The sequence below is a fragment of the Protomyctophum bolini genome (assembly GCF_963924005.1).
Source record: "Protomyctophum bolini genome assembly, chromosome: 15".
NCBI lineage: Eukaryota > Metazoa > Chordata > Actinopteri > Myctophiformes > Myctophidae > Protomyctophum > Protomyctophum bolini.
In genome coordinates this window covers 31740172-31763684 of record NC_137876.1, presented here as the reverse complement: position 1 = coordinate 31763684, position 23513 = coordinate 31740172, and the positions used below count along the sequence as shown (strand labels likewise).

The 23513-nt window shown below is 42.0% G+C and overlaps 1 protein-coding gene across 2 annotated transcripts; it reads right to left on the bottom strand.

Moving 5' to 3' along the window:
- Nucleotides 1-570: 570 nt before the first annotated feature.
- shprh (SNF2 histone linker PHD RING helicase) lies at nucleotides 571-22443 on the bottom strand. Of its 2 annotated transcripts, XM_080783166.1 has the most exons (31): nucleotides 22305-22443; nucleotides 21252-21307; nucleotides 20340-20936; nucleotides 19999-20128; nucleotides 19539-19757; nucleotides 19159-19237; nucleotides 18832-18982; nucleotides 18186-18285; nucleotides 17787-18046; nucleotides 17003-17689; nucleotides 15839-16090; nucleotides 15468-15546; nucleotides 14763-14926; nucleotides 13850-14106; nucleotides 13133-13254; nucleotides 12750-12838; nucleotides 11890-11982; nucleotides 11596-11703; nucleotides 11127-11269; nucleotides 10226-10399; nucleotides 9957-10019; nucleotides 9522-9747; nucleotides 9065-9202; nucleotides 8266-8367; nucleotides 5324-5395; nucleotides 4532-4720; nucleotides 2770-2862; nucleotides 2580-2666; nucleotides 2179-2357; nucleotides 1174-1254; nucleotides 571-1035 (listed from the first exon to the last, which is right to left on the bottom strand). In XM_080783166.1, the coding sequence occupies exons 3-31, from the start codon at nucleotides 20925-20927 to the stop codon at nucleotides 939-941; spliced, it is 5022 nt and encodes a 1673-aa protein (XP_080639292.1). In that variant the 5' UTR covers nucleotides 20928-20936; nucleotides 21252-21307; nucleotides 22305-22443; the 3' UTR covers nucleotides 571-938. The 2 variants fall into 2 exon arrangements, with proteins under 2 accessions (XP_080639292.1, XP_080639293.1); XM_080783167.1 differs by lacking the exon at nucleotides 21252-21307.
- Nucleotides 22444-23513: the final 1070 nt, after the last annotated feature.

Below are 23513 nucleotides of genomic sequence, written 5' to 3'. Positions count from 1 at the left end.
ATTATGAGTCAAGGGCAGTTCACTGACACTGCCAAACGCCTGAGATTGTGTGTGTGTGTGTGTGTGTGTGTGTGTATGGGGGGTGGAACAGACAATAAAATTCATCAAGATTAATGGAAAGAAAATAAACACAAAACTATCTATGTAAACACCACGAAAAAAAGAAAGAAAATGCATAATGTATAGCAATTATCAGCATGTGGATATTGATTCCCAAATAAACCATGAGTAATATCACAGAGCAGTGTACAATGATTTGAATTACATGACCCTTTTGTTTTCCCAAATTTTTTGATTATTTTACAAGATGATTTTGAAAGAAACAGAATCTTGTAGCCTATTTGTCTTGTCCTGCAAATAATACAAGCTGAATTGTTAAGACCTGGTTGTGCAGACAACTCGCATAAAAGGATCCAATGGAGGAAGACAGTCCTAAGGTGTAATCTTTAATGGCTTCCTTCCGGCTTCCCTGTTTACAACATGGAAATAAACCATAATGGCTGCAATCGGAAGAAATGTCAAACAAAAGAAGCAAGTCGAAACAGATGTGTAAATGCTTAAATGCTTTAATTCTGTGATCCTCCATCATATTATGTTGTACTTTTCTGACATGAATTAGATTAAGACAAACTTCAGTTCAATTGAGTAAAAGCAACCACAAAAACACGTATTCAGAGTTGAAGTTCTTGAGCTAGACACTAACAAGTTTTCAGCAAATATATGGGCTACTGCAAAGTGGTTTTATTATTCTAAAAGACATTTGATAAATAACTAAATGCAATACGTCACTGGTTTGCTCAAAATCCTTCTTTTGGAAGTTAATTGTTTACATTTGGAATGCATGTACTGTATATAAAAAGTGGAATGTGCAAAAGATACAGAACATGTATTATCGTCACTATCTGTCTGTCTGCTAATGTGGAGTACAGTGGATAGATTCACTCCAGAGGCTCACTGTCTTCAGTGAACAGGTCTGCGAGGTCAGCCACTGTCAGGACAGCAGCCTCCGAGTGTTTCATAGCAGTGGTGCTGTGGCTGGCGGGGAAGAACATTTACAAATGCTCAAATTAAATGCCATGCAATATCTTCTTTAGCTTCATTCACCTCTGTTATTATATTTAAACTCTCTTTATACTATATTAGATACAATATTAGTTTTGATGTGGATCTTACCTCTTCTCTGCCGTCTTTAGCATTGCCTGCATTCTCTCTTCAATAGTGGATTTGATGAGGAATCTGTGAACAAAGGTTGGTCTAGGGCAGTGGAGAAAAGGGGAATTAGAGCACTGGGCTAGTTATGTTTCAAAAGGCTAAAACGCACACCACTATAAATGGTTTAAATGTTCCTCTTGCATTGATAAAGTGGTTTAAGGAAACCTGCCAAGAGAAAGTGCCTTGCCACCTAAACAAGGACTGGATAGTAGGGAATAGGGATTGATTCTGTGTAGTTATGATTCATTCGCCCTTGGGGCTGATAATGATCAAAGCGGGCGGGTTGGTGTGTCTGACGCTTAGGCCATGCTCTGTGGCCTTCAAATTCCATGTTAATGTCCAGGGGTAAATGTGGCTTCCAACTCGAAAGGACCACAATGTTGGAGATGGTTTTGGAAAGGACCGTATAGTAGGGATTGATTCGGTGTAGTTATGATTCATTCACCCCCGGGTGTCGGTCAGAACACACTGGACTCGCCAGCCGCTTCTTTTCACCTGACAGTGAGGAGATTCACCAGGACAGCGTGACGCACAAGCTGGTTCACGCTATCGTTCAAGATCCCCTTCCTGTCCTGACCAACCGGTAGCAGTTACTAGTGCAATAACAAAGACAGAATCTTCTGCTGACTCTCTGCTCGTGATCACAGCCAAAATTTGTGTTCATTAGTGATAGTGTGCCTGGCCAAACCAGAGGCACTTCTGCCAGGAATCAAACCCGGATGTCTGCAGTGGTGGGCAAGTGCTTTATTATGCTTTATAAAGCACTTGCTCTATGCCACCAGCAGGGTTCTTGCACCATTTTGAAATGTAAGACTTTTTAAGACCATTTTAAGACCTTAACAAATGTCGCAACAATGTCTTCCTAAATTTAAATTGGTTAATGGGAGACTGGTGACCAGGACACCCCTGCCATAAGGGTGGCATTTCCACGCTGTCCATTAAAATAATGTATTTCCTGGTTCTTACTTGGTCTGGCCAATGCGATGCACCCGGCCTATGGCCTGGAGCTCGTGGGCTGGGTTGAGAATTGGCTCCACCAGTAACACGTGAGTGGCCTCGATGATGTTGAGTCCATTGGAACCCGTATGGAGTGGAAGGAGCAGAATGTTGATCTTCTCCTCGTATTTGAATGAGCTCAGATTCTCCTGTGGACATTGAGATAATGGTGCATCAGTTCAAATAGAGGAGAGGACAGGAGAGCTGGAGAGAGGAATATCTGACAGCAGCAATAACGTGGTCAGGTATGTGATATGAATAAATATATTATTATATATCAGATAACTGCATTTATTATGAGCTTGAGTTCTGTTTTCCATCTTACTCTCCTCTAAAGTGTTAAAAGTTGGAATCTGAGAGCTAATACAAACCTGGAATTTATTAATCCCGTTAATTTGAGAGAATTCCATGTTGTTGTCAAACAAAGCCTTAGCGATAATGTCTAATACACTCTGCCACTGTGGAAACAAAACAACACAGACAACAAAGAATTTAAATGATCTGGACCGGTTATCATCAAGATCTCCTTCCATACCAGATTGAAGAAGGGTTTTGTGTTACCGTGGAGAAGACGAGGCACTTGGCCCCAGGGTCAGTTACTTGAATCTTCTTCAGAGTTCTCACAACCGCTTCTACTTTGGTAGAGTGGCTTCCCTGTATACAAGAGTATATACAAGCAAGGGAGTTAGCCGATCTACAAGCTCACAATGCTCACAATGTTCTGTGAAGCGACAGCACACAACACTGTCTTATATAAGTTATGTTGCACGGCTGTTCCTTTACCGAATAAAACTCATTTTCAAGCTAACAACAACAACACAATGCATCGCGATTTGAGTAATCGTGACATTAGACATTTTCAGCGGGGTGTTGTAGTGAGTAGTGTTGCGTGTGGCCATGACATCACTCACACACACACACACACACACTCAGGGTGTTGCCACACTATCTAAAGAGCCGCGCACATTCTCGGCTGCGCGCAGCTTCTTTTTCTGGGTTTTTAGACAGCTGGTGGATGGAAAAGACTCCACTTCCACGGACGACTTGCGGCCAGATTCCCGGAAACGCTCTCCTCCGCGTCAGTCGTCCGTGGAGGTGGAGCTTAATTTCCATCCACCAGCTGTCTAAAAACCTGCGCAAAAACCTGCGCACAGCTTCAACTGTCCGCAGCTTCTTTTCGTTTTGCGCTTAGGTGTGGAGACAGTGACAGTCATTCAATCATTGTCTACGCCTCTGTCTCTCCTCTCCACTCATACCGACACACCCAGGCTGGCACACCTGCAGCAGATTCCCCTAATTGTCCTCTGCTGCAGCCCTCTGCTATAAAAGCCAGCCAGCTCAGTGTCAAGGCAGACACAGACCCAGCAACAACGCAGTCCCAATATGATGTCAATATTTTTTCAGTTAAACTTAATTTAGTTCAGTTTGGCCTGGAGATGGCCGGCAGTCATAGTTTTCGTTATTAGTAGTTAGTTGGTTTTAAGTTAGGGGAGGGGGGAAACAGCTTCGACGTCCCTACAGGGGGTGGCCTGCCCCCCCCCCCCTCATTCTCCTGTTTTGGCTGGCGTCTCCTTTGTTCTCCTTCTGTTCTACTGAGTTGGTAAAGTACCTCACAGTAAAATGTATTTTGTTTGATATTTTGTTTGTTGAATACTTCTGTGGGGAAGTGGTTAATAAAAACGTTAACTTGTCCACTCTGTGATGTCCGTCCTTATGTTGAGGTCTCCAATTTGAGCCACTTGTTATTTTGCATACTTTGTTTGGAGGCCGCAACAAGTAGTTCAATTTATGTTTTGAAAATCAATCTTGTTGTCAGAGCTAGCATCACATAAGTTCTTTTTTCAGGAAAATACACTACTTTTTAAGCATGATTCATCACAGTTTGAGAAAAGATAGAAAAGTGCCTTTCCACTATTCGGAAGGCAAGATCAAATTTGATAAAGTTTGGACTTAAAGGGCAACTTATTTTTACATTAGTCAAAAGGCACTGGAAATCCTCGCTAGTGATTGTGAAATGCATTAGTTTACATATTAAATTGTCAAAGTTGCTCATTAATACAAACACAACTTGTTAATTCAATTGTAATACTTTATGAAGCGATAAAGGTTGACTCTCTCAAGACAGACTGTTGCCTCAACAGGGGTCGTTGTTTTCCCGGAATATTTGACGATGGGATTCTCAGATTGTAAATGATGTAACAATTATTTGTTATTATTAAACACTATATTTTTCTATACAATTTATTATCTATAGATCTGTGCACCCATTAGCTGACAATCTAATTAAAAAAAGAGCATAATAAAAGTGCCATTCTTGACTGACCTTGACTGGGATGTCTTGGTCCTTACTGGAAGACTGAGCGGTGAACACATAAGAGATCTCAGCGTGTGACGTGGTCTGCCGACAGATGGCACACTTGATGGCACGACGCCTTGAGCCCACGCTGTATTGCTCCACAATGATGGCGATGCACTCATTACAGAAGCAGTGGCCGCACGTCAACACTGCCCACTGGGGAAAGAGGGGCAGAATGATGACTCAAAACCACCACTACACAGTAAAATCCTCAGTGGGAAGGGCCTTTCAAACGTGAAACGATATAACGAGCCTACTGTATAGTTCATTTGCAATGATGAGACCTGCGGTTTAGTGTATTTACAACATGGAATGAGTGCAGTCCCGTGAATTTGTTGCGCGCGTGCTCGTTTCGTGCACACTCACCAGACCTGGATACTGTTTAGCTTTTTTTTACGCTTGCGTTGTTGTGCCCCTCTTGACTTGTCGTTGATCCAGGCAACAACGTCTGCGTTCCTCGCTTCCCGTTTGAAAGGCCCTAGACCCCTTTAGTCTTTTAAACTACTAACTACTATCATTCAAAAGCTGAATTTAATTTCAACAAACTAGCAAAAGTTGAACAGCTATTTTCGCTATTTGTTGTTGTTGAATTTGCAGAACTAACAGCATAATATTTTCATTCATATTTTTAAGCAACTCTTCAGATATTTTACAAAAAAATGATTCAAATGAGTTGATCTTAAAATTTGCATCAATTAAAATAATTACTTTATTATGTCACACAGTCAAGCTTTCATGTAAATATTGCTTACTACTCACCCCTTGTCCAAGAGGGCGAGCACAGATGGGACACGGTTCTGGGTTCTGTCCTCCAGTGGCTTTGTCCTGGGACTAAAACAAGAGAATGTTACCTGTATTTTCAGTGTGAAAAATGTTGGTGTAGACAAGCTCTTAATTGCAATTAAAACTATTCAAAAGATGTTCAACATTTTGGTGTTATGACCTTCATTAAGATAGTGTTACATGATTTTGTTGTGCTATTTTTAACAGTCATATCACACATTAAAAGGTATATTCAGTGATTTCACTTAATTCAAATATAACTTATTTTTTTGTTTTGTTGTGATAATCCTCCCTACTATAGAGTGTGCTGAACATATAAGGAGTTCCTCCCTGTCCCCAGTTAACCCCTGTGGTCAAAAAACTTCAGGTTTCATTTTTGGCTTGGTGGCCCAGCCTTCATCCAATCAGGATAGAGAGGGGCCTTCCGCAAATCATGATCGAGCGGGGGTGGGCCTTGGTGTGCGTGCAGTTGGCCTGTCGTGTGTCCCCCCCCCACTGTAGTGCGTGCATGTGCACATCTTGTTACCGTGGCAGACTGGGGGGTTTTCCAAATCATTGAATGCTCATTTAAACATCAAGAACTCATACTGTGTACAGACAACAAATGGTGGATATGAACTAAGGAATTGGTCATAAGAGAAGGTAGTGCAGTAATCACAAAGCATTTGTCTTCCCCTACTGTATGTGAATAATATTAATCAATCATCATAAATTGATGAATGAATGAACAAATCAAGTTTTTAAAGTAATTTCTTAATGTTCGTAGAATCGTAGTGGCAGGCATAACATGTTTATTTAGATGAGGTTGAATAACAAAAAGTTAAAGTACAGTGTCACTCTAAAACGCCTGGGTGACAGACTGCTGGGCGAGCTCTGTCGCTTTGGCATGGGGGGTCAGATCAACATATGGAATGAATTCTGTACTGGCCATATATGGAGTGTGTCTTGAGTGTACAGGGTTTGATGAGGTCAGATCAACATAATCCATATATGGAGATCTAAGGGTGGCAGCGGGAGCAGTGTCTTGAGTGTAGGGGCCCAGGTAGGGCCGTGGCTTAATTTTCGGCCTGTTGAGAACTAGTTTTCGCCGGCTGCAACGGCACTAATAACTTTGGGGCAGGCCCGTCTAGAGTTTAAATGGACAGGTATCAGTCAAAAGGGAGACATCGAAGAGGAAGGATGGATGGGGAAGGATCAACATATGGAATGTCAGAACAGGTCAGCTCCATATATGGAGATCTAAGGGTTTGAGGTCGGATGTAGAGTTGCTGGCCAATATTGATGACATAAGGGATCTCCATATATGGGCATTCCCATATATGGGCTTAATATTGATTGATTGATTGAAATATTTATTAACAGTTTGTAGAATTACAGTACATTTCAAGCACAAACTCAATACAAAGACTGTTAACTGTGAGTGGACGACCCAATTAAGCATTACACTTGTTTACAACAGGGTCCACATTGTTCAATTCATCAAAACATTTAGAGACATACAAATAGACACTTCTATGTAGTAACAGAACAGGAATTCATCATATAGGAAGCAAAAAGGGAAAAGATACATATACAGTGAGGGGAAAAGGGTGGGGGGGGGGGGGCGGTGGGGGGGATTCCGATTTTACAGAGGCCAGTTTCGAATTGCAGCCATCCGTAGGTGCCCTTTGAGAGCGGTTTTGAAGGAGTCAAGGGATTCACATGTCTTAATGACTGTTGGTAGGGCGTTCCACATTTTGGTGGCATAGGAGCGAAAATAATTTAGTCCCTTGTTTGTGCCGAATCTGGGTTGTACATGGTTTGTTGCACTCCCTCTGGTGTTGTGGGTGTGGACTTCGTTTACATTAAGGAAGTATTTAGACAGGTACATGGGTATCTTAGTGGTGTATCGAATCTTGTGAACCAGACCCATTGCAAGATGCTGTACTCTGTCGTCGACCCTAAGCCATCCCAGCCTGTCAAAGTGGGCAGGGGTGAGGTGGGTTCGGAGGATGAGGCCAAGTAGGAGCCTGACCAGTTTGTTTTGGGAGGTCTGGAGCCTTGTTTTAAGGGCCTTTGAGGTGCTGTGGTACCAAGAGGTGGATGCATAGTCAAAGAAACCTTGTACGAGGGCTCCTGTTAAGGTCTTCAAGGTGTTTTTGTTGACCAGTGAGGAGATCCTGTAAAGGAATCTTGTTCTTTGATTGACTTTTTTGATTACGTTGGTGGCCATTTTATCACCGGAAAGATTGGCCTCCAGGATGGAACCTAGGTAGGTGTATCGAATCTTGTGAACCAGACCCATTGCAAGATGCTGTACTCTGTCGTCGACCCTAAGCCATCCCAGCCTGTCAAAGTGGGCAGGGGTGAGGTGGGTTCGGAGGGTGAGGCCAAGTAGGAGCCTGACCAGTTTGTTTTGGGAGGTCTGGAGCCTTGTTTTAAGGGCCTTTGAGGTGCTGTGGTACCAAGAGGTGGATGCCTAGTCAAAGAAACCTTGTACGAGGGCTCCTGTTAAGGTCTTCAAGGTGTTTTTGTTGACCAGTGAGGAGATCCTGTAAAGGAATCTTGTTCTTTGATTGACCTTTTTGATTACGTTGGTGGCCATTTTATCACCGGAAAGATTGGCCTCCAGGATGGAACCTAGGTAGGTAATTTCATCTTTTTGTGTGATAATATTGTCACCCACTCTAACCAAGAATCCATCTGCCTTGCTGAGATTACTATTTGAACCGAAGAGAATGGATTCAGTTTTTCCTAGGTGTAAGGATATAGTTTGTTATCAGCGAGCCAGGTGCAGATTCTACCGAGTTCAGAGCTGAGGGTCTTTTCAACCTGCATATTGTCCTGATGATGTCACATGATGTCACGTGATGGGGTGACGGACCAATGAATAACGGGAAATGCTTTCATAGCAAATGCGACCTACGGTCAACTGTTACCTTCTCAAGATTTGTGAGATAAAGAAACTGTCCAAGCTTCTTCTGGAGTTGAGACTTTGCCACTGCCTGGTCGTTTAAGAGCTTCACTCTGTTCTGCTCAACCTGAAAGTAGTGCAATCAAAGAAAAGAGGACACATACAATGGAATAAGATGGTGTGTAAAAAAATGTTTTTCAAAAACAATGTGACACTAATTTATTTATTTATTTTTGTACATTTTTATTTTGAATAAGGAAAAACTAAAAACAAACAAAAAAAAGCAAATAATTCATAATAACAGTACAAAAAAATGCATATTAAAAAAGGAGTGAGAATAAGCATAACTTATTGCTCTCAGTCTCACCCCTTGTCCATCAATTACAAATATCAATCAAGAATCTAGTCAATAATAAATACTTATATTATAGATATATTTGTGAAATACATTTCTTGCCTGTTCTAAATATGAGGTCAGTGTAACCCTGTAATTCCTTGATTAACACACTGAAGTCCAGACTAGTGGTTCTCACTCTCGTGGTTTAGCATTAGCACTTAATTAGACAATGAGTCACAGTTTGTCACCCACCACTACCATTCATCTGGTGGGAGCTTTACTATTGCCACATTTTCAAAGCATTCAGAACTGTCCCATGACGTACGTTTGGACCATGAACCACTGGTTTGTGGTCTAGACATGGGAGACATTTTATCCAAAAGAAAGCTATTCAACATGAGAAACTAAATATGTCAACTTAAGACTTATAATAGAGCATGTGTTATCGATAGAATAGTCAACATAACATTTCAAATCTCTTGCTCACCTCATGAGGCTCTATGATGTGCAGAACCTTGGGTTTGGGCTCATCAGGTAGGCGGACACGTAGCCGCTCTGTAGCCATTCCCAGCTCATCTATAGCAGACACATGGTTCCGCAGCACCATCCAGTATTCATGTAGAACCTGAGGAGGGATATGGAGTAGAGTTCCTTCTAATCTGGAAACAGTCCGTTTCTAGAACCATACAAAGCTATTTGCAGTAAGTGCACTAATATCAGATTTTTCAATGTGATAGATAGACTAACGAATAAAACATGATAAAGCGGCAATCCCTTATTGATTTCAATGATCAAATCAATTTTGTGTGAGTGTGCATGTGCGTGGGGGGGATTAAAAGGATTGGTTGTCATTCCCGATATCCGATATCTCTACTGTTCTAAACAAAGAAAATAAGGATGAACAATACAGACTAAGATTCGACTTTATTAAGTGCCTACCATACCTTGTACTCTTTCTTCCAGTTCTCAAACAGTTCCATGAAAGTGTTGCCTTCCTCCACCAGGTCGGGGTTCATGCGTTTAGCTTTGGCAAAAGACAAGATGGCCTTCAGGGTCCGCTCAGTCTCACTGGCCGCCCACAGACCACGGCTGGTCGTTGGGAGTCGGTCATCCACCAGCCCCTCCTCGTCCTCAATCATCTCCTCAAAGATGGCCGTTTGACCTTTAACACTGTAAGAGAGACAAGATGTCACAGTAGCATGCATTATAACACTCACAGGACCATATACTGTATACTATATAAAGATAGAATTCAAGTAATAACAATAATGAGAAATAGTTGCTGAATGCTGAGTGTGCAAAGAGCCACAGTGAAATAAGGTGACTAAGAAATCTATGGTGAATGTTTGTGTGTTTCGGATGGTATTTCTCAAACTTACGTGTGAGAAAACAGCTTGGATTCGTAGTCTGTGAAAAGCTCATCTGCTTTGCAGAAAACGCAACTAAAAAGAGCGACAACAAACATTGTGAGTCAAGTTGAAACATTAACTATGACATTGGCTGGAAAAAAGAATTGGATCTAAATTACACCAGCAAAAAAATATATAGTTGCAATTTGAGCACAAGTACATGACTACATTTTCAGGCAAAATAGAAATAACTAAACTAGGAGCGCAGCACATTCAGTTCCAAAAAAAGTGGGTCATACTTGTTGAGTGGCAGACGCACAGGCCTCAAGTGACAAATGGTGGCCTCCTCAATAACTTGTTTTGAAGAAGGTCCTTCAAGCCTCTTCACTGCATCCTGCACAGTCTTCTGGGACTTCATCAGATCCCCCATTTGAGTGGTGAGTAAAAACTGCAGACCACGCCCATCACGGAACCTAAAGTGTACAAAAAGAATCAGACAAGCCCAACCTAATGGCCATATTTGTTTGGACACCGTTCCGAACAATGACGTCACCACATGGGATAGTGTGGTGACGTCATCCTTAGTGTAACATACATACGTTACAGTCCCAGAGCAAAAAAATATAACCTTTTAAAAGTCTTACAAAAATAAATTAATACATCACACTTGTGTGAAGTGAGGAGCGCTTGGTAATGATTTTTAAAGTGCTGTAAACAAACAAATCAATCCATCAGTTAAGTGCCATGGACGGAGATTTCCGTCTTTTAATGTTTTATATTGTTTCAGGTTGGTCGCAATCCTAAACTACATCTGATTAGATCTGGAATGCTGGCCCAATGGAGACGGGCGATGACCCCGAGATTCAAGATGGCCGCAGCTGTTCTCTGTTAGTGCTTTCTGGCAATCACACTAATTATGCATGTCATAAGCTTTTCATTGTAAAACAATCTCAAAGTTCTACATGAGTGCAATAATAGAATAAAACAAAGGCGCTACCAAGGGACACAGATAACACAGCAACACAAAAACAGCAATGCATTCCAATGTCTGTTAAAGAAATGCCCTGCATAGCGACCTGTAGTACTGTACGTTGATATACAATAGAGTCCAGAATTTTAAGAGTCATAATGCTGTTTTCTGCTATTTTTGGCTAATGTTCCCCCCAGAATATGGATGCTGGTGTTCAAGTGGTTAATTACTTGTCAGCCATGGAGAGCTTGTGGGCTTGCTGTTTGTAGCTTGATGTCAGTTCGTTATGGATGCGGGAAACCAGATCGTCATCTATGGAGGACCGGATGGCTTTCTCTATAACGTCCAACCACCAGGGAGAGCGCACATTTACCTGTGAAATGGGCTAATGTTATGGGCTAATTCTATTTTAGACATTCAGCCGATACTCGTAGTCTCATACCCAGAGTGACTTGTACTAATAATACTGTTTACTATTATAAATAAACCACTGCTTATGTGACAGTAAGAAATATTGTATTTAAGTAATTCATTTGTAATATCTAGTAACAATTACATTCATTGCTTTAGAAGGAAACACATCAATAACACGTTGATTATTGTATTCAACAGTATAAAATAAAATTATTGGCTAAAGAGCAAATAGCATGCCACTGCAGGCACTAAACTGTACGAAGTGTAATAAAGCCATTCTATTACTTTGCGTTTGAGCTCTCTAATGTTCTGCAGCACAGGTTGGAGACCCTGGTATGCAACAGCCACCTCAGAGTTGTATTTGGTCATGTAGTGCTGCCGTAGCTGCTCTGCCTGCAAAATACAGTGTTGGACCATTAAATCACAGCGGGCAACCGGGCATTCATATAGTAATGAATGATGTATACATGAATATATATTCAATTGGCATAACGACTACATTGGAGAGAAAAATGGGTAAAACAGGGGTTCTGTTTCGCTCAATGGCTAAAAAGTTAAATATAGGCTTAAAGACATCACCTCCTCACTTAGTCGATCGTCTCTCAGAGTAGGAGGTATCCCAGGGTGCTTTGCATTCAGCAGTTCCATCAAATTGTGGGTGGCATGTAGCCTCTGTTTAACAAAGACAGCAATGACTGAGCCTTCTATTCAGGTCAAACACAGTAAAATCCTCAGTGGTCATTCTGAAGAGTGTACAAATGGAACTGAATGGACCTGTAAGGTCCATATGGTTCCGTTTTTGTACATGTTCTGGAATTATATTAACACTCGACTTTACTATGCAGGTTAATTTACATAACTTACAAGTTCATGAGATATGTACTTATAGCAATGTTTAAATGGTTCTGAAAATATAATAATATAATAACTTCAATCAAAAACGTACTTCAATCTGTGCAAAATAAATGTTGTCTTGCAAACCACCCAATATCCTTTAAAAAGTGCCATTCCACGCTATTGTCTTGTAAGAGCACATGCATTTTTGTGACTAAAGTCCCTGCTGGTTTGAATCCACTGTGGTGCATTCGGCTTTGTCGGGTGTCTATGCGAACAGAATTGGAGGGTCATTGCATGTACAACTGTTGAGTCAAAACTCAGAAATGGACCACAAATATGGTCAGCATGACATCCCAGACCTCAGAAACTACATCTCCCAGAATGCAGCAGCAAGATGGCTGCTCGTTACCTGATTAGGAGCACCTTAAAAGGAATGGAGCTTCAGTCATTCAAACAAACACCAGATGCAGCAAAGACTACTCTTGGGTTCTACGTCCAAAGACGCCAATGGTCGGTGATTGTTTTATTCACACTTATGTATGCAGCACTGTTTGATGTGTGAGATTTTAAAAAGAAGAGAAGAAAACGCATAATGGGGATACCTGCAAGGAATCCGTTTTCAGCCTGCCTTTGTGTTCCTCTGATGAGCGGAGCACATCTCTGTACATCTCCACCGCCTCTCCAAACTCATCTACAGTTGTCAAAGGCCAATAACCATAATTAGCAACATTCAATGACATTACACAAGAGTAATAAAACTAATATTGACTAATGAGATGTCCCCTATACAAACAGCCCAGTACCACTCAGTGACAAAACATGTAAACAGAGTGAGTGATGCGATACAAAACAAAAAAAGACACTAAAAGCAGGGGGGGGGGGGGTGTTGATGAGATCATGCATTCTGTGTTTCCCATTTCCCATGGAAAACACCAAGTGTGTTGAGACACTACTTGTCTTAGAGAAAGCAAGGGGGGTTTCGTACTTCTGATAATGTGGATTCCGGCCAGGCCATTGAGAGCACACACCAATTGTCTGTGGGCTTCTTCACACTCTACTCGACATTTCTTCTGCAAGGACTTCAGGAGTTCTTCCATCGTCATGGTGCTAAGGGGGGGGGGGGGGGGCACAGACAAAACCCTCTTAGCAACCCATCCAGCTCAAATGACATGGGAAAGAGAGAGTGAGAGGTGTGTGTGTGTGTGTGTGTGTGTGTGGGGGGGGGGGGGGTGGTGGGTCATCTGTAAATAAGATGACCCCCCCCCCCCCTTTGCCATAGGAGGGGGTTATTTGCCACAAGCTTTTTGGTCTATTATTGTTGATAATCCTGTGATACTCTATTCAGACTAGGTATAATTCTTAATTATCTGAGACAGCTATGATCCAACATAAACATTTTCCACTTTTTTGAGTGGCTTAGCTGAATTTGAATTGGCTTTAGTTTCATTTATACAAGTGTTCAGAATGATTTACATGAAGTGAGCTGGATTGACAAGTTGACGAGTTCCATAATTTAGAACAAATATTTAATTAGTAGTGAACCACAAGCCCACAACGTGGCGCAAAGTGACACATTGTGAGCCTGTAGATCTGATATTTTAACTACTAGTTTGGGTCCCGAGCAAATATCTAATTTCTGTTTTGGCTCACGGGCTGAAAAGTTTTGGGAACCACGTGACCACACCATACATACAGTATCTACCTTTTCTGCAGAGGTAGGAACTCCCCCCTGACGGCCTGGGGGTGGCAACAAGCTTGGCGGAGTCTCAGGAGCGGGTACAAGATGGTGCTGACGGTGCGTCGGTCCAGGCTGCCCAGCTTCAAGCTCCAGTCAGTGATCTTCCTGAGCTTGACCAGTGCATCCTGAGAGCAGACCTCATGCTGGCGGTGGTAGAAGTGGCCCTCCACAGGGGAGAAGTGCAGCCAGTGCACCTCCTCTGTCTGAGGGGGGATCTGGATCTGGGAAACAACAACAGTGAGTAAGGTCTAAGGTGGGTGCATGTGTTTGGTCCGACGTACTAACAGTCCTACAGTCATGAGTCCGACACCCTACTCAAAACCCAACCATAAACCTAACCTCACAGGAAGCCACTGGTTAGTTTTAACCTGCTACAGGTTAGTTGTAACCTTCCACGTGTGTTGGGCACAACGGGTTAGTTTTAACCTGTCAGGAGCTAAAGGGGCGTTTATCCCGGTCGCGGGTTAACCGGCCACGGATGTCGGGAGTTGTCGGACTAATGCCTGTCGGATTGTAGGATGCACTCCGAATAAGTTTGGCTTAGTAAGGTTTGGTTTGGTTTAGTTTAGTTTAGTACTCAATTTGCTCAAAGACGTAATGCAATAACTGAGGATTGATAAAATGCTAAGAGAAAAGATTTACAAAAATGTCAAACTCAAACAATCTCCCACACCTCAAGAAAAAAAACGCAAATGCACAACTATGAACATATTCACACAATGGCACATACTGTACATGTATGTATGTGGAATATACTTACAAAAAATCCCACAACATTAGGAAGTTTCAGAAGATGACATGATTTATTTTCTTTTAGCTAACCCTAACCATGTATATATGGTACATAAAATTGCGTAATGCATTTGTTACATCCTACCTGATCAATGACGTCTTTTTTCGCCGATCGCCAAAGCAACTGACCCATCAGGTTGTACAGGGGCTCTGTGTCTCCACGGCGATAAGGACGGTACAGCAGCTGCACCCACCAGTGTTTCACCCAGTATGGATCAACCCCCAGGAACAACACCAGGCCATAAAGGTCTACATAAAGCAGAACAAAAATCACTTTAGGGAGAACTATAATTGTCCTCCACCATCTTCATAAAAGGCTTTATAAGATAACTTGTTTTTTGTCCAAAACTGAACATTATGGGATTATATTTGAAATTTTGCATTGATATCAGCAGGGGTAATATTCTCTTATGACTCGGCAGTGACTCAGGAGGTAGAGCGGCCACTTGGGAATTCTAGGGTTCCCGGTTTGATCCCCGACTCCCCCTGGGTTAGTGTCCTTTTGCAAGACACTGAACCCCTAAACGGCTACCGATGAGCAGCTCGTTGCCTTACATGGTTTCTTTCCTCTGCCGTCGGTGAATGCAATGCACATTGTAAATCAATTTGCATAAAGGTGTTATATAAATGCACCATTTATGCATTATGCATTTATGCATCAGTAAGAAAGATTTCCTGTCAGTTTGTGGAAATGGAAATCTTATTGTTTAAAGTAAAACAACAATTGTAACAACATGTACAAAGCATAATTCGAGCCTCATTAGAGATTACATTTAGATATACTGCTCACCTTCCAATCCTCTCTGGACTGGAGTACCACTGACACACCATCGATTAACAGATGCCAGGCGCAGAGCCATTTCTGCTGCCTGATTGGGAGACAAGAAAAAGAGCATAAACTTACGGAAAATACAAAAATTACTGAATTGCATAAATCAGCTGGATGTGTCAGGGTGACTGGATGGTTAATACAGGACAAGACAATTAAGACTTTTACAGGACCAGCAGGCAACACATTAATACTGGCTAATTTATACTTTGTTGTATGACCAAAATAACCTCTTTCTTTTTTTTTTTAAGCTGAGGCGATCTACATGGTGTTACAACAAAGTATAAATTAGGCTTAATTAGGAACAACAGCTGTCTGTCTGTCCATCTCACCTTTGCAGTGGTGCATTCCACCATCTGAGCTTCATCCAGACAGATGCGCCACCACTCCACGGCCACCAGTGGGCTCGGCACCGCCATGTAGCGCTTCTGGTTGCGGAAGCGGCGTCCATCCTCACTGTTGCAGTGTGGGATGTCGACATAGTTGAGCTCTGAGCGAAGCACATCATAGGTGGTGATGACCACATCCTGCTCAGCCAGCACGTGAGGCTGGATGAAACCATGCTTCTTCACACCTTGGTAAACCTGAGTTAGATAAATGGATTTATGATAACTTTCAATAAATCAAATAAGGCAATTTGCAAAGAGTCAAAGGACACAAATAAAATAAAATAAATAAAGTTGAGGCAAACGTGTACAGTAAAGGTGATTGCACACTGGAACCACCTTTACTGTCGGAAAACAGACGGAAAAACGCTGCTAGAAATCCGAAAACGTGTCCAGTGTGCAGGGACCTTAAGTGTGTGTTGTGTTGCATGTGAGCTCCAGGGAGCTAGCCTGGGTTCCACCCTGCTTAGCTGCGTTCCATGAATTTGTTTTGTCACTAGCTACTCAGTCTAGAAAGGGTCCAAGGTGGCGGGACATATAAACGGGTGAAATCGACCCGTGGCTTCTATATATATATTCTTTTTCTTGCTCTCAAACTTTTCCAACATGTTGTTGTAAATTAAGTGAATTACACCGTGGCTTCTATTTAGTCGACCCGTGGCTTCTATTGGGGAAAAAACACCAGTTTGACATTGCATTAATAATACGCACTGCACAGCTACTGCACTCTGCACTTCTGTTGCCCTGCAACGTACGCATTGTCAGGTCTTTTGTACTACTGAATCTGACATAGTGGACTACTGAATCAAATTAGTGGTTACTTTTTACCATCTCGAGTGAGAAAATCATGGACTGCACTGGCTGATGACGTATCAGCAACAACATGGCTATAACAGGTGAAGTTCGGAAAAAAGAATCTGCTGCCTGCTGGCCAGACTGAGTAGCAAGTGACAAAACAAATTCACGGAACGCAGCGAAGCTACCAGGGAGAAGTACCCGGGAGTCTGTATGAATAATGAACAACTGACTAGTGAGTGAGGATCTATAGGTCTTTATAATCACCAACGAACACAATACTAAACTAAATGATCTACACACCAAGCTACTTACTAGCACTCGAAGTGAGGAGGAGCTGATGTGTCTGTTGATCTCCTCCACCCACTGGTGGCAGATGGAGCTGGGAGAAATGATGAGAGTGGCTCCCGTTGAAACAGGCTTCATGGCAACCAGGCAATGGGGGCAGTAAAAAGGAGTGGTTTCCAAGCTCTCCTCTTTGTAGTTGACACAGTCGGCATGCTGCCACAACTGACAGTTCATACACTGGACGCGGGCCTTGCAGTCAATAATGCCCAGCTCACCACAGATGCACTCAAAGCGGTAGTCTGGGGTGTTGAAGGGGACCATGGATGACCTGGTGGGAGGTGGTGTCTCCTCTCCCGCGTCGAAGAGTAGAACGTCTCCTTTCTCCTTGGATAGGTCATCCATTGTATTTGAATCAGAGGTTTCTGATTTGGTTGTATCCTGCGATGCCTTTAAAGTCTGTTTGACGTCTTCACCTGCAGGGTCTGATGTATAAACAGGGGAAGCATCCTGAGATGTGTCCAGATCTGTTTGATCTGCTCTCTCTTCAAATGTCTTGTCCTGGTCACACATCTTGCCGATTTCCTCATCTACAGGGCGTTCAGAGACAGGGGAGCTCTGCAGGTTTTCTGCAGGTGTGTGTGACACCACATCCATATTCTCCTTTACTTTTCTCTGTGACATCCTCCTAGGCGTGGTCGCTCTGTTTTTGGAGTTCTGACACCAAAACAAAACATGACAGAATACCCTTTAGCTGAAGCAAGAAAGTAACATTTACAGCAAAACACATCTATCAAAAGGTTTCTGTTCTTACCGACTTGGCTGCCCCTGCCAACATCTTCTTAGTTTCTTTGTAGTTCTTTCCAAGCTTGAATGAGCCGGCTAAACCGCGACCTTTAACGCGATCCACTACACCTTCATCTATCAGCTTTGTCAGGGTCTTCCTGATGTGATTGCGGTTCTTTAGGAGGTCATAGTGGTAAGTGGTTCGGATGTAGGTAAAGATGGCGTTCACAGAGGCTCCTTTGCCTGTTCTCATCTCCTTTATTGCAGTGAGCAGCATAACACGGACAGCTACAATAAAGAGTTATGAAACTGTTATGTGGAATTTTATCAGACAACAAACAGGTAGTGCTTTAAAAGCTAGAACTAGGTTTTAAGGCAACTAATAAAAGGAACGTCAACTATTTTGACCAAAAAATAAGTGACTTACTCGGGTAAGAAATCTTCACTTTAGGCTGAGTTTCTGACCTGCAGTGGATAAATTCATCTTTTTCTAATGGAGGGGGTATAAAATAATTCACAGATTTTCCCTGTGAAACAATGAGAAATAAATATATCAGTTCATCAATAAAGTTTTTTTTTCTTTTTTTTTCTAACAATTGAACTGATTCAGTGGTCTTTTCCCGCTTAGGCCTTTTCAGACTCGGAGCGACTGACGCGCCTAGTCATTCATTGTCAGTGATAGGCGTGCGTTTATTTTGGAAGCACAGAGAAGTCAGAGGGGCGATTACACAATCACATTTTCACGGGCGCTGTCCCGTGAAATTGTCACTTGTGTGCTTGTTTCGTGCACACGCCCGTGGGCGACAAGACTGGATTGTGGTAATCTTTGTTTTTGCCCCTCATGAGCAGACCTGGAGCAGACCTGTCGCTGATCCAGGCAACAACGCCTGCATCACTCGCTCCCCCTCTGAAAGGACCTTAAGGGTCAAAGGAAGAAGGGGTTGGGCAAGCGGAAGAGACAGAGAGAGATCAATAAAAGCAAACAAATTATCTACCTGGCACCTTGCCTGAAATTGTACTTATTTGTCAAGCCAGATTTCAAGCCCACTTCTCGACATTTCTTAGGTTCTCACCTCAGGTAAGGTAAGGGTATCCTGCTCCAGGCCCTGGCGAGTATGAAATAGGATGAGTGCCAGCACTTCCACGGTCTTTCCGAGTCCCATCTCATCAGCCAGGATCCCCCCAGGCCACTCCACACCGGCTAGGGGATACTCCCGTATCAGGCTGAAAGACACATGCACAGTAAACAAATATAAATTTATATTATATATATATATATATATATATAATGTATTATTAATTAATTCATTTTATTTTTTATGGAATCTGGAAGGGAGAAAAAAATAAATATACAGTGGATACAAACAACATAAATAAAGATGAAATACAATAGGTCTTACCAGCCAATAAATGGGTTGTAGAACAGCTTCTTTCCACATAAGGTGATCAACTCACGCCATAAGAAATGCAATGATTTCTCTGTAAATAAAATGTTTGTTATTCATCTACTAATTGGGAAGTGGGGTTTGTCTCCTCAAACGACATGACAACCTTCTTTGAATTAATTTGCTTTAATCAAATAAAGAGGCAACAACAATAAGGCACACACAGAATGGCAAAATGAATGGCTCATGCTCTCAACTCTGCTAGCATAAACCCCCTGCTAGCAACCACAACAACCCCAAACTAACAGTCCCAACCATCACACAGTTCGCTACATTATATAGCGCTTAAGATTTTTCATATAGTTTGTGAGATCAGGAGAGAGTGAGAACCACACCTTTCGGGGAAGTGTTCTTGTATTTTTCTCTCCTCAACATCCAGTTCACAGCCTGTCTCTGATAGGGCCTGAGAACTGGTATCAGAGCCTCGTGCTGTACGTCATACGTCACCTCCTGAATGTCTCGCTGGCACAGGTGTCTTACGTAATCGTAGAGCTCCTCAACATTCTGCCTCTCAAGATCTGTGTCACACTCTTCTTCCTCACTCTCTACTACCTCTACAGGGAAATAATACAGCAGAAAATGATGCAGGTTTTATGTTTATCCAACTGAAGTTTACTTAAGTATCAACCTGCTACATAAACATACAGGTATAAACACTGAGGAGCTCCACCTGATAACAATGGCATTAAGGTGATCTCAAAGGTCGTTGCTAATGGAGGGGAAATAAATGCTGTCATGACAGGTTGTTAACATAGTACTGTATTTAAAAGGGGGTGAATTGGTCAAGACACTTACCAGGAATAATGAAGTCATAGAAATATTCCATTAATTTCTGCATGACTTGGTTTGCCTTCTTTAGCCGGGCGTTTCCTTCACTTAGGAACTCTGGTTTACCGAGTCCAGGTTCCAGCAGGTATATCCCCACCTGCAACATGAAGTAGCAAATCAGAATTTAAAGAAGGAAACTATGTGACCGTGTTCACTACAGCATCCCATTGTTAGTAAAACTCACAATCAGAGTCAGTACAAAGACTAAAGACATACAAACTATTAAAGTTAATCCAGCATCCATTGTCAAGCAAATACCTTGCAATCAAAAACAGCATTGCACATGTTATACAGTATATCATACATGCCTTGACAGAGTCTTCTTTTCCCTGGTGGCACAACTGTACAACCCTCCTCTTCTGTAACCAGTCTAGGTCCTCTAACAGGATTCTACTGAGGCTACACTCTGCTGTGCACACCTCATCAACAGATTTTGCTTCCATTCCCAAGCTCTGATCATCTTGGCTGGTGAATGTGAGGCATAGCTGTTCTCCCATCCGGTGTAGGGTGAAAGCCCTCTGTTCACAGTCAGATGGGACCCAGGCAGGCCTGATGCTGAACTCCCCTATCAGTGCCTTCCAGAGGTGATCCAAGTTAGAAACGGGCACCACGGAAAGTGCCAGAAATGCTGAGATGGAGGGTGCATCCAATGATGTGCTAGGGAGCTCCTCGCCTAGTTCTGAAAAAATTGCAGGGATGGAACAGCTTGCCTCCGTGTCCTCCTCGCCAGTTGAGTGGATGGGAGTAGGATCAACAGGGAGAAGGGAGCAGGTGGGAATCTGCTCATCTCCCTCAATGACTTCCCTCTTCCTGTCCTCCAGCATGTTCCAATTCATCTTCTTTTTGGCCTCTTCATCCACCCTTACAGGCGGAGCCCTCTTTCTCCGGCTACTCATGATGAAATGCTACAAGAAAATAAAAGTATAAGTATAAATGTGTCTGTAAGAGCCATTTGAGCCACCATATTGTTTAAGTATTTCATTGTCATTTGTCAATCAAGTTCAGGTTGCCATGGTTACAGTGTAACCTCTGTGCCCAGAGTCACATTGTTTCTATGTATTTTTGTTTGCAATGTTTCAATTTTCATGTATTTTCCACCAATCCGCTGCTCTATGAAATTTTCCTATTTATCTGCTGGACTATATGCTACAAGAAGCCAGTGAGATGCATGTGTTGCTATGGCAACAAGCCGTGATTGAGAGACCCCGCCCACAGCTCACCTGGCTGATGGAGTGATGGGCAATCACAATGTTTGGGCCACCTGGAGAGTTTGACTCTGTCAGTCCAGAGTGGAGGTGAACAGAGAGACAGACATGTTACTGGAGAAGCAAGTGGAATATTTATGGAATATTGGATTCTACCATTGGATTCAGAGACCTTCTTTTAGTTTTTGGAGTTTGGATTTCGATTGAGGACGGACTTTGTGGAACAGTGTAAAGGGTGGTAAGAGGATACTTACCACTACACAGCATTAACTGGGTTCCATTTGGATTTCTTTTTGTGGACATTTAAGTTTAGTTTTGGACAGTGCCAGGACACTTGAGCTTTACACCCATCCCTTTTGAGGCAGTTTTATTTTATTTTTATTTCATTAAGTGAACATTTTGTTATGGAAAACTGTATTTAGCTTTTGATTTAATAAATTGCAGTTAAACTTATTTACTAATTCTTTAGTTATTCTTATTCTGAACTGACCCACCACCTCCCTAATCTTTGCTATAATTGGTTCCTTAATTGTTATTGTTGCAACCGTTATAACGGATATTTAATCCCGTCCCTAATGAGGTGCAGGTGTTGCCAGTGGCAGAGGCAAACAGTTTTGACCTAATGTAACGCCCAAGTCCCTATACTACAATATGGTGGCTCAAATGACTCTTAGTGTCCATTTTCACCAAAATTCTTAGGTTGAATATCAGCCACTGTTATTACATGCTGTTACACGAATGTGTGTGGATATTGTATTGTGAGCGGATGATGGTGGATTGAAAATTTAACTTTGATACAACTATCAAGTTTAGTAATACAACAATAACAGACTACAATAACAGTTAACAGTAAGAAATAAAAGAGTCAGTCAATCAGACCGCCAGATGCTTGTTTGTAGAAAAAACTAGTATTTTCTATCTATCTCTGCGCATTTGATAGTATAACACGATACGTGCACTATATTACGTTACTAACTTACTACAATACAAATGTTATCAGACTGTACTGCTTTGATATTTAATGCCTGCCCTCATTTACTGACAAGAATAAAAAAATAAAACGTTTACTTTTAGTCGCTCTCTCACAGACACATCGGCTCCGATCAATATATCGAACAATCCTCTAAGGATCGCAGGAATTCATTCTTAATTGCAGCATTAAAGCGTTTGCTGTCATTATGTATACAAATGTGCTATGTTGCTGTGTTGCTGTCCACCATTTTTAAACACAGCCAGGAAGTGACGTAAGTGCAGTTTTGGAATTTGGAGACATTGATTGCAGCACCGGTGGGATGCACTAGATGGCAGCAAAGTTATCTCAATATATTTACTGTACGCCTCACCGTTGACTAGCACCTACCTCTGTAGACTCCCAGTATCAGCAGTAGTAGTATGTATGACTAATGTTGAGGTTCGAAGTTTTAATGGTTCCCCATAGAGTTTTAATGCCCAGTATATAGGCTACCACCCCTCCCTGCATTTGGTTCCATGTAGTTTTTCTTTTTTCTTTTTTCCCCCCTTTTTCCTTTTCTTTTTCTTCACAACTGCCCGAAATTGCTACTAGGCTGCTAGCCAAAATGTATATTGTGCTCTTATAGTTTGCTTATTGGCGAATCATTGTTTGTGTTTATTATAGGATTATAATTTAAAAGAACAGTCGCCGTTTATGAATTCAGTTTTCTTGGAGCACTGCAGTCGCTGTGACCTGTTTTCAAAACGCAGTGATGAAGAGGAGAAGGGGGCACCATATGATCAGCTGGGAGGGGGGAAGATCCCAGTGTTTTCAGGCAGCTATAGTCCAGTCTGTGTGGTTCAGACAAGACTGGGATACTCACAGCTATGCTATGTCCTGTTAAAGGTATGTATGGACTCAATAACTGTCTATTGGATTTGCGGTTTAGCTGACATGGGATAACAATTTTGATGTCTTAACATGAGATTCACTCGGCATCGTCAATTAAGATTACCTGAATTGGAGTGCATTTGCAGCCTGCATGCCTATCTTTAAAACAATGCTCCAGTTTAGCAACATTCGGTGGTCAAATGGTATAATAATATGAGTGATATATTCAGTCTATAATCGGGTTAGTTGGGATACTATCGTAAAGTTTAAATAGTGTCGCACTGAAATGGATCAACTTCAAGGAATGAGTGTAGCTAGATGAGGCAGCGCTATCCATGGTGCTGAAAGTCTGAAACTAATAAGTTTGTTTAGTGCACTGTATTTATTTATCCTTTAGCAGGCATTCAGAGATTCAATCTGCTTTCAGTTGATAA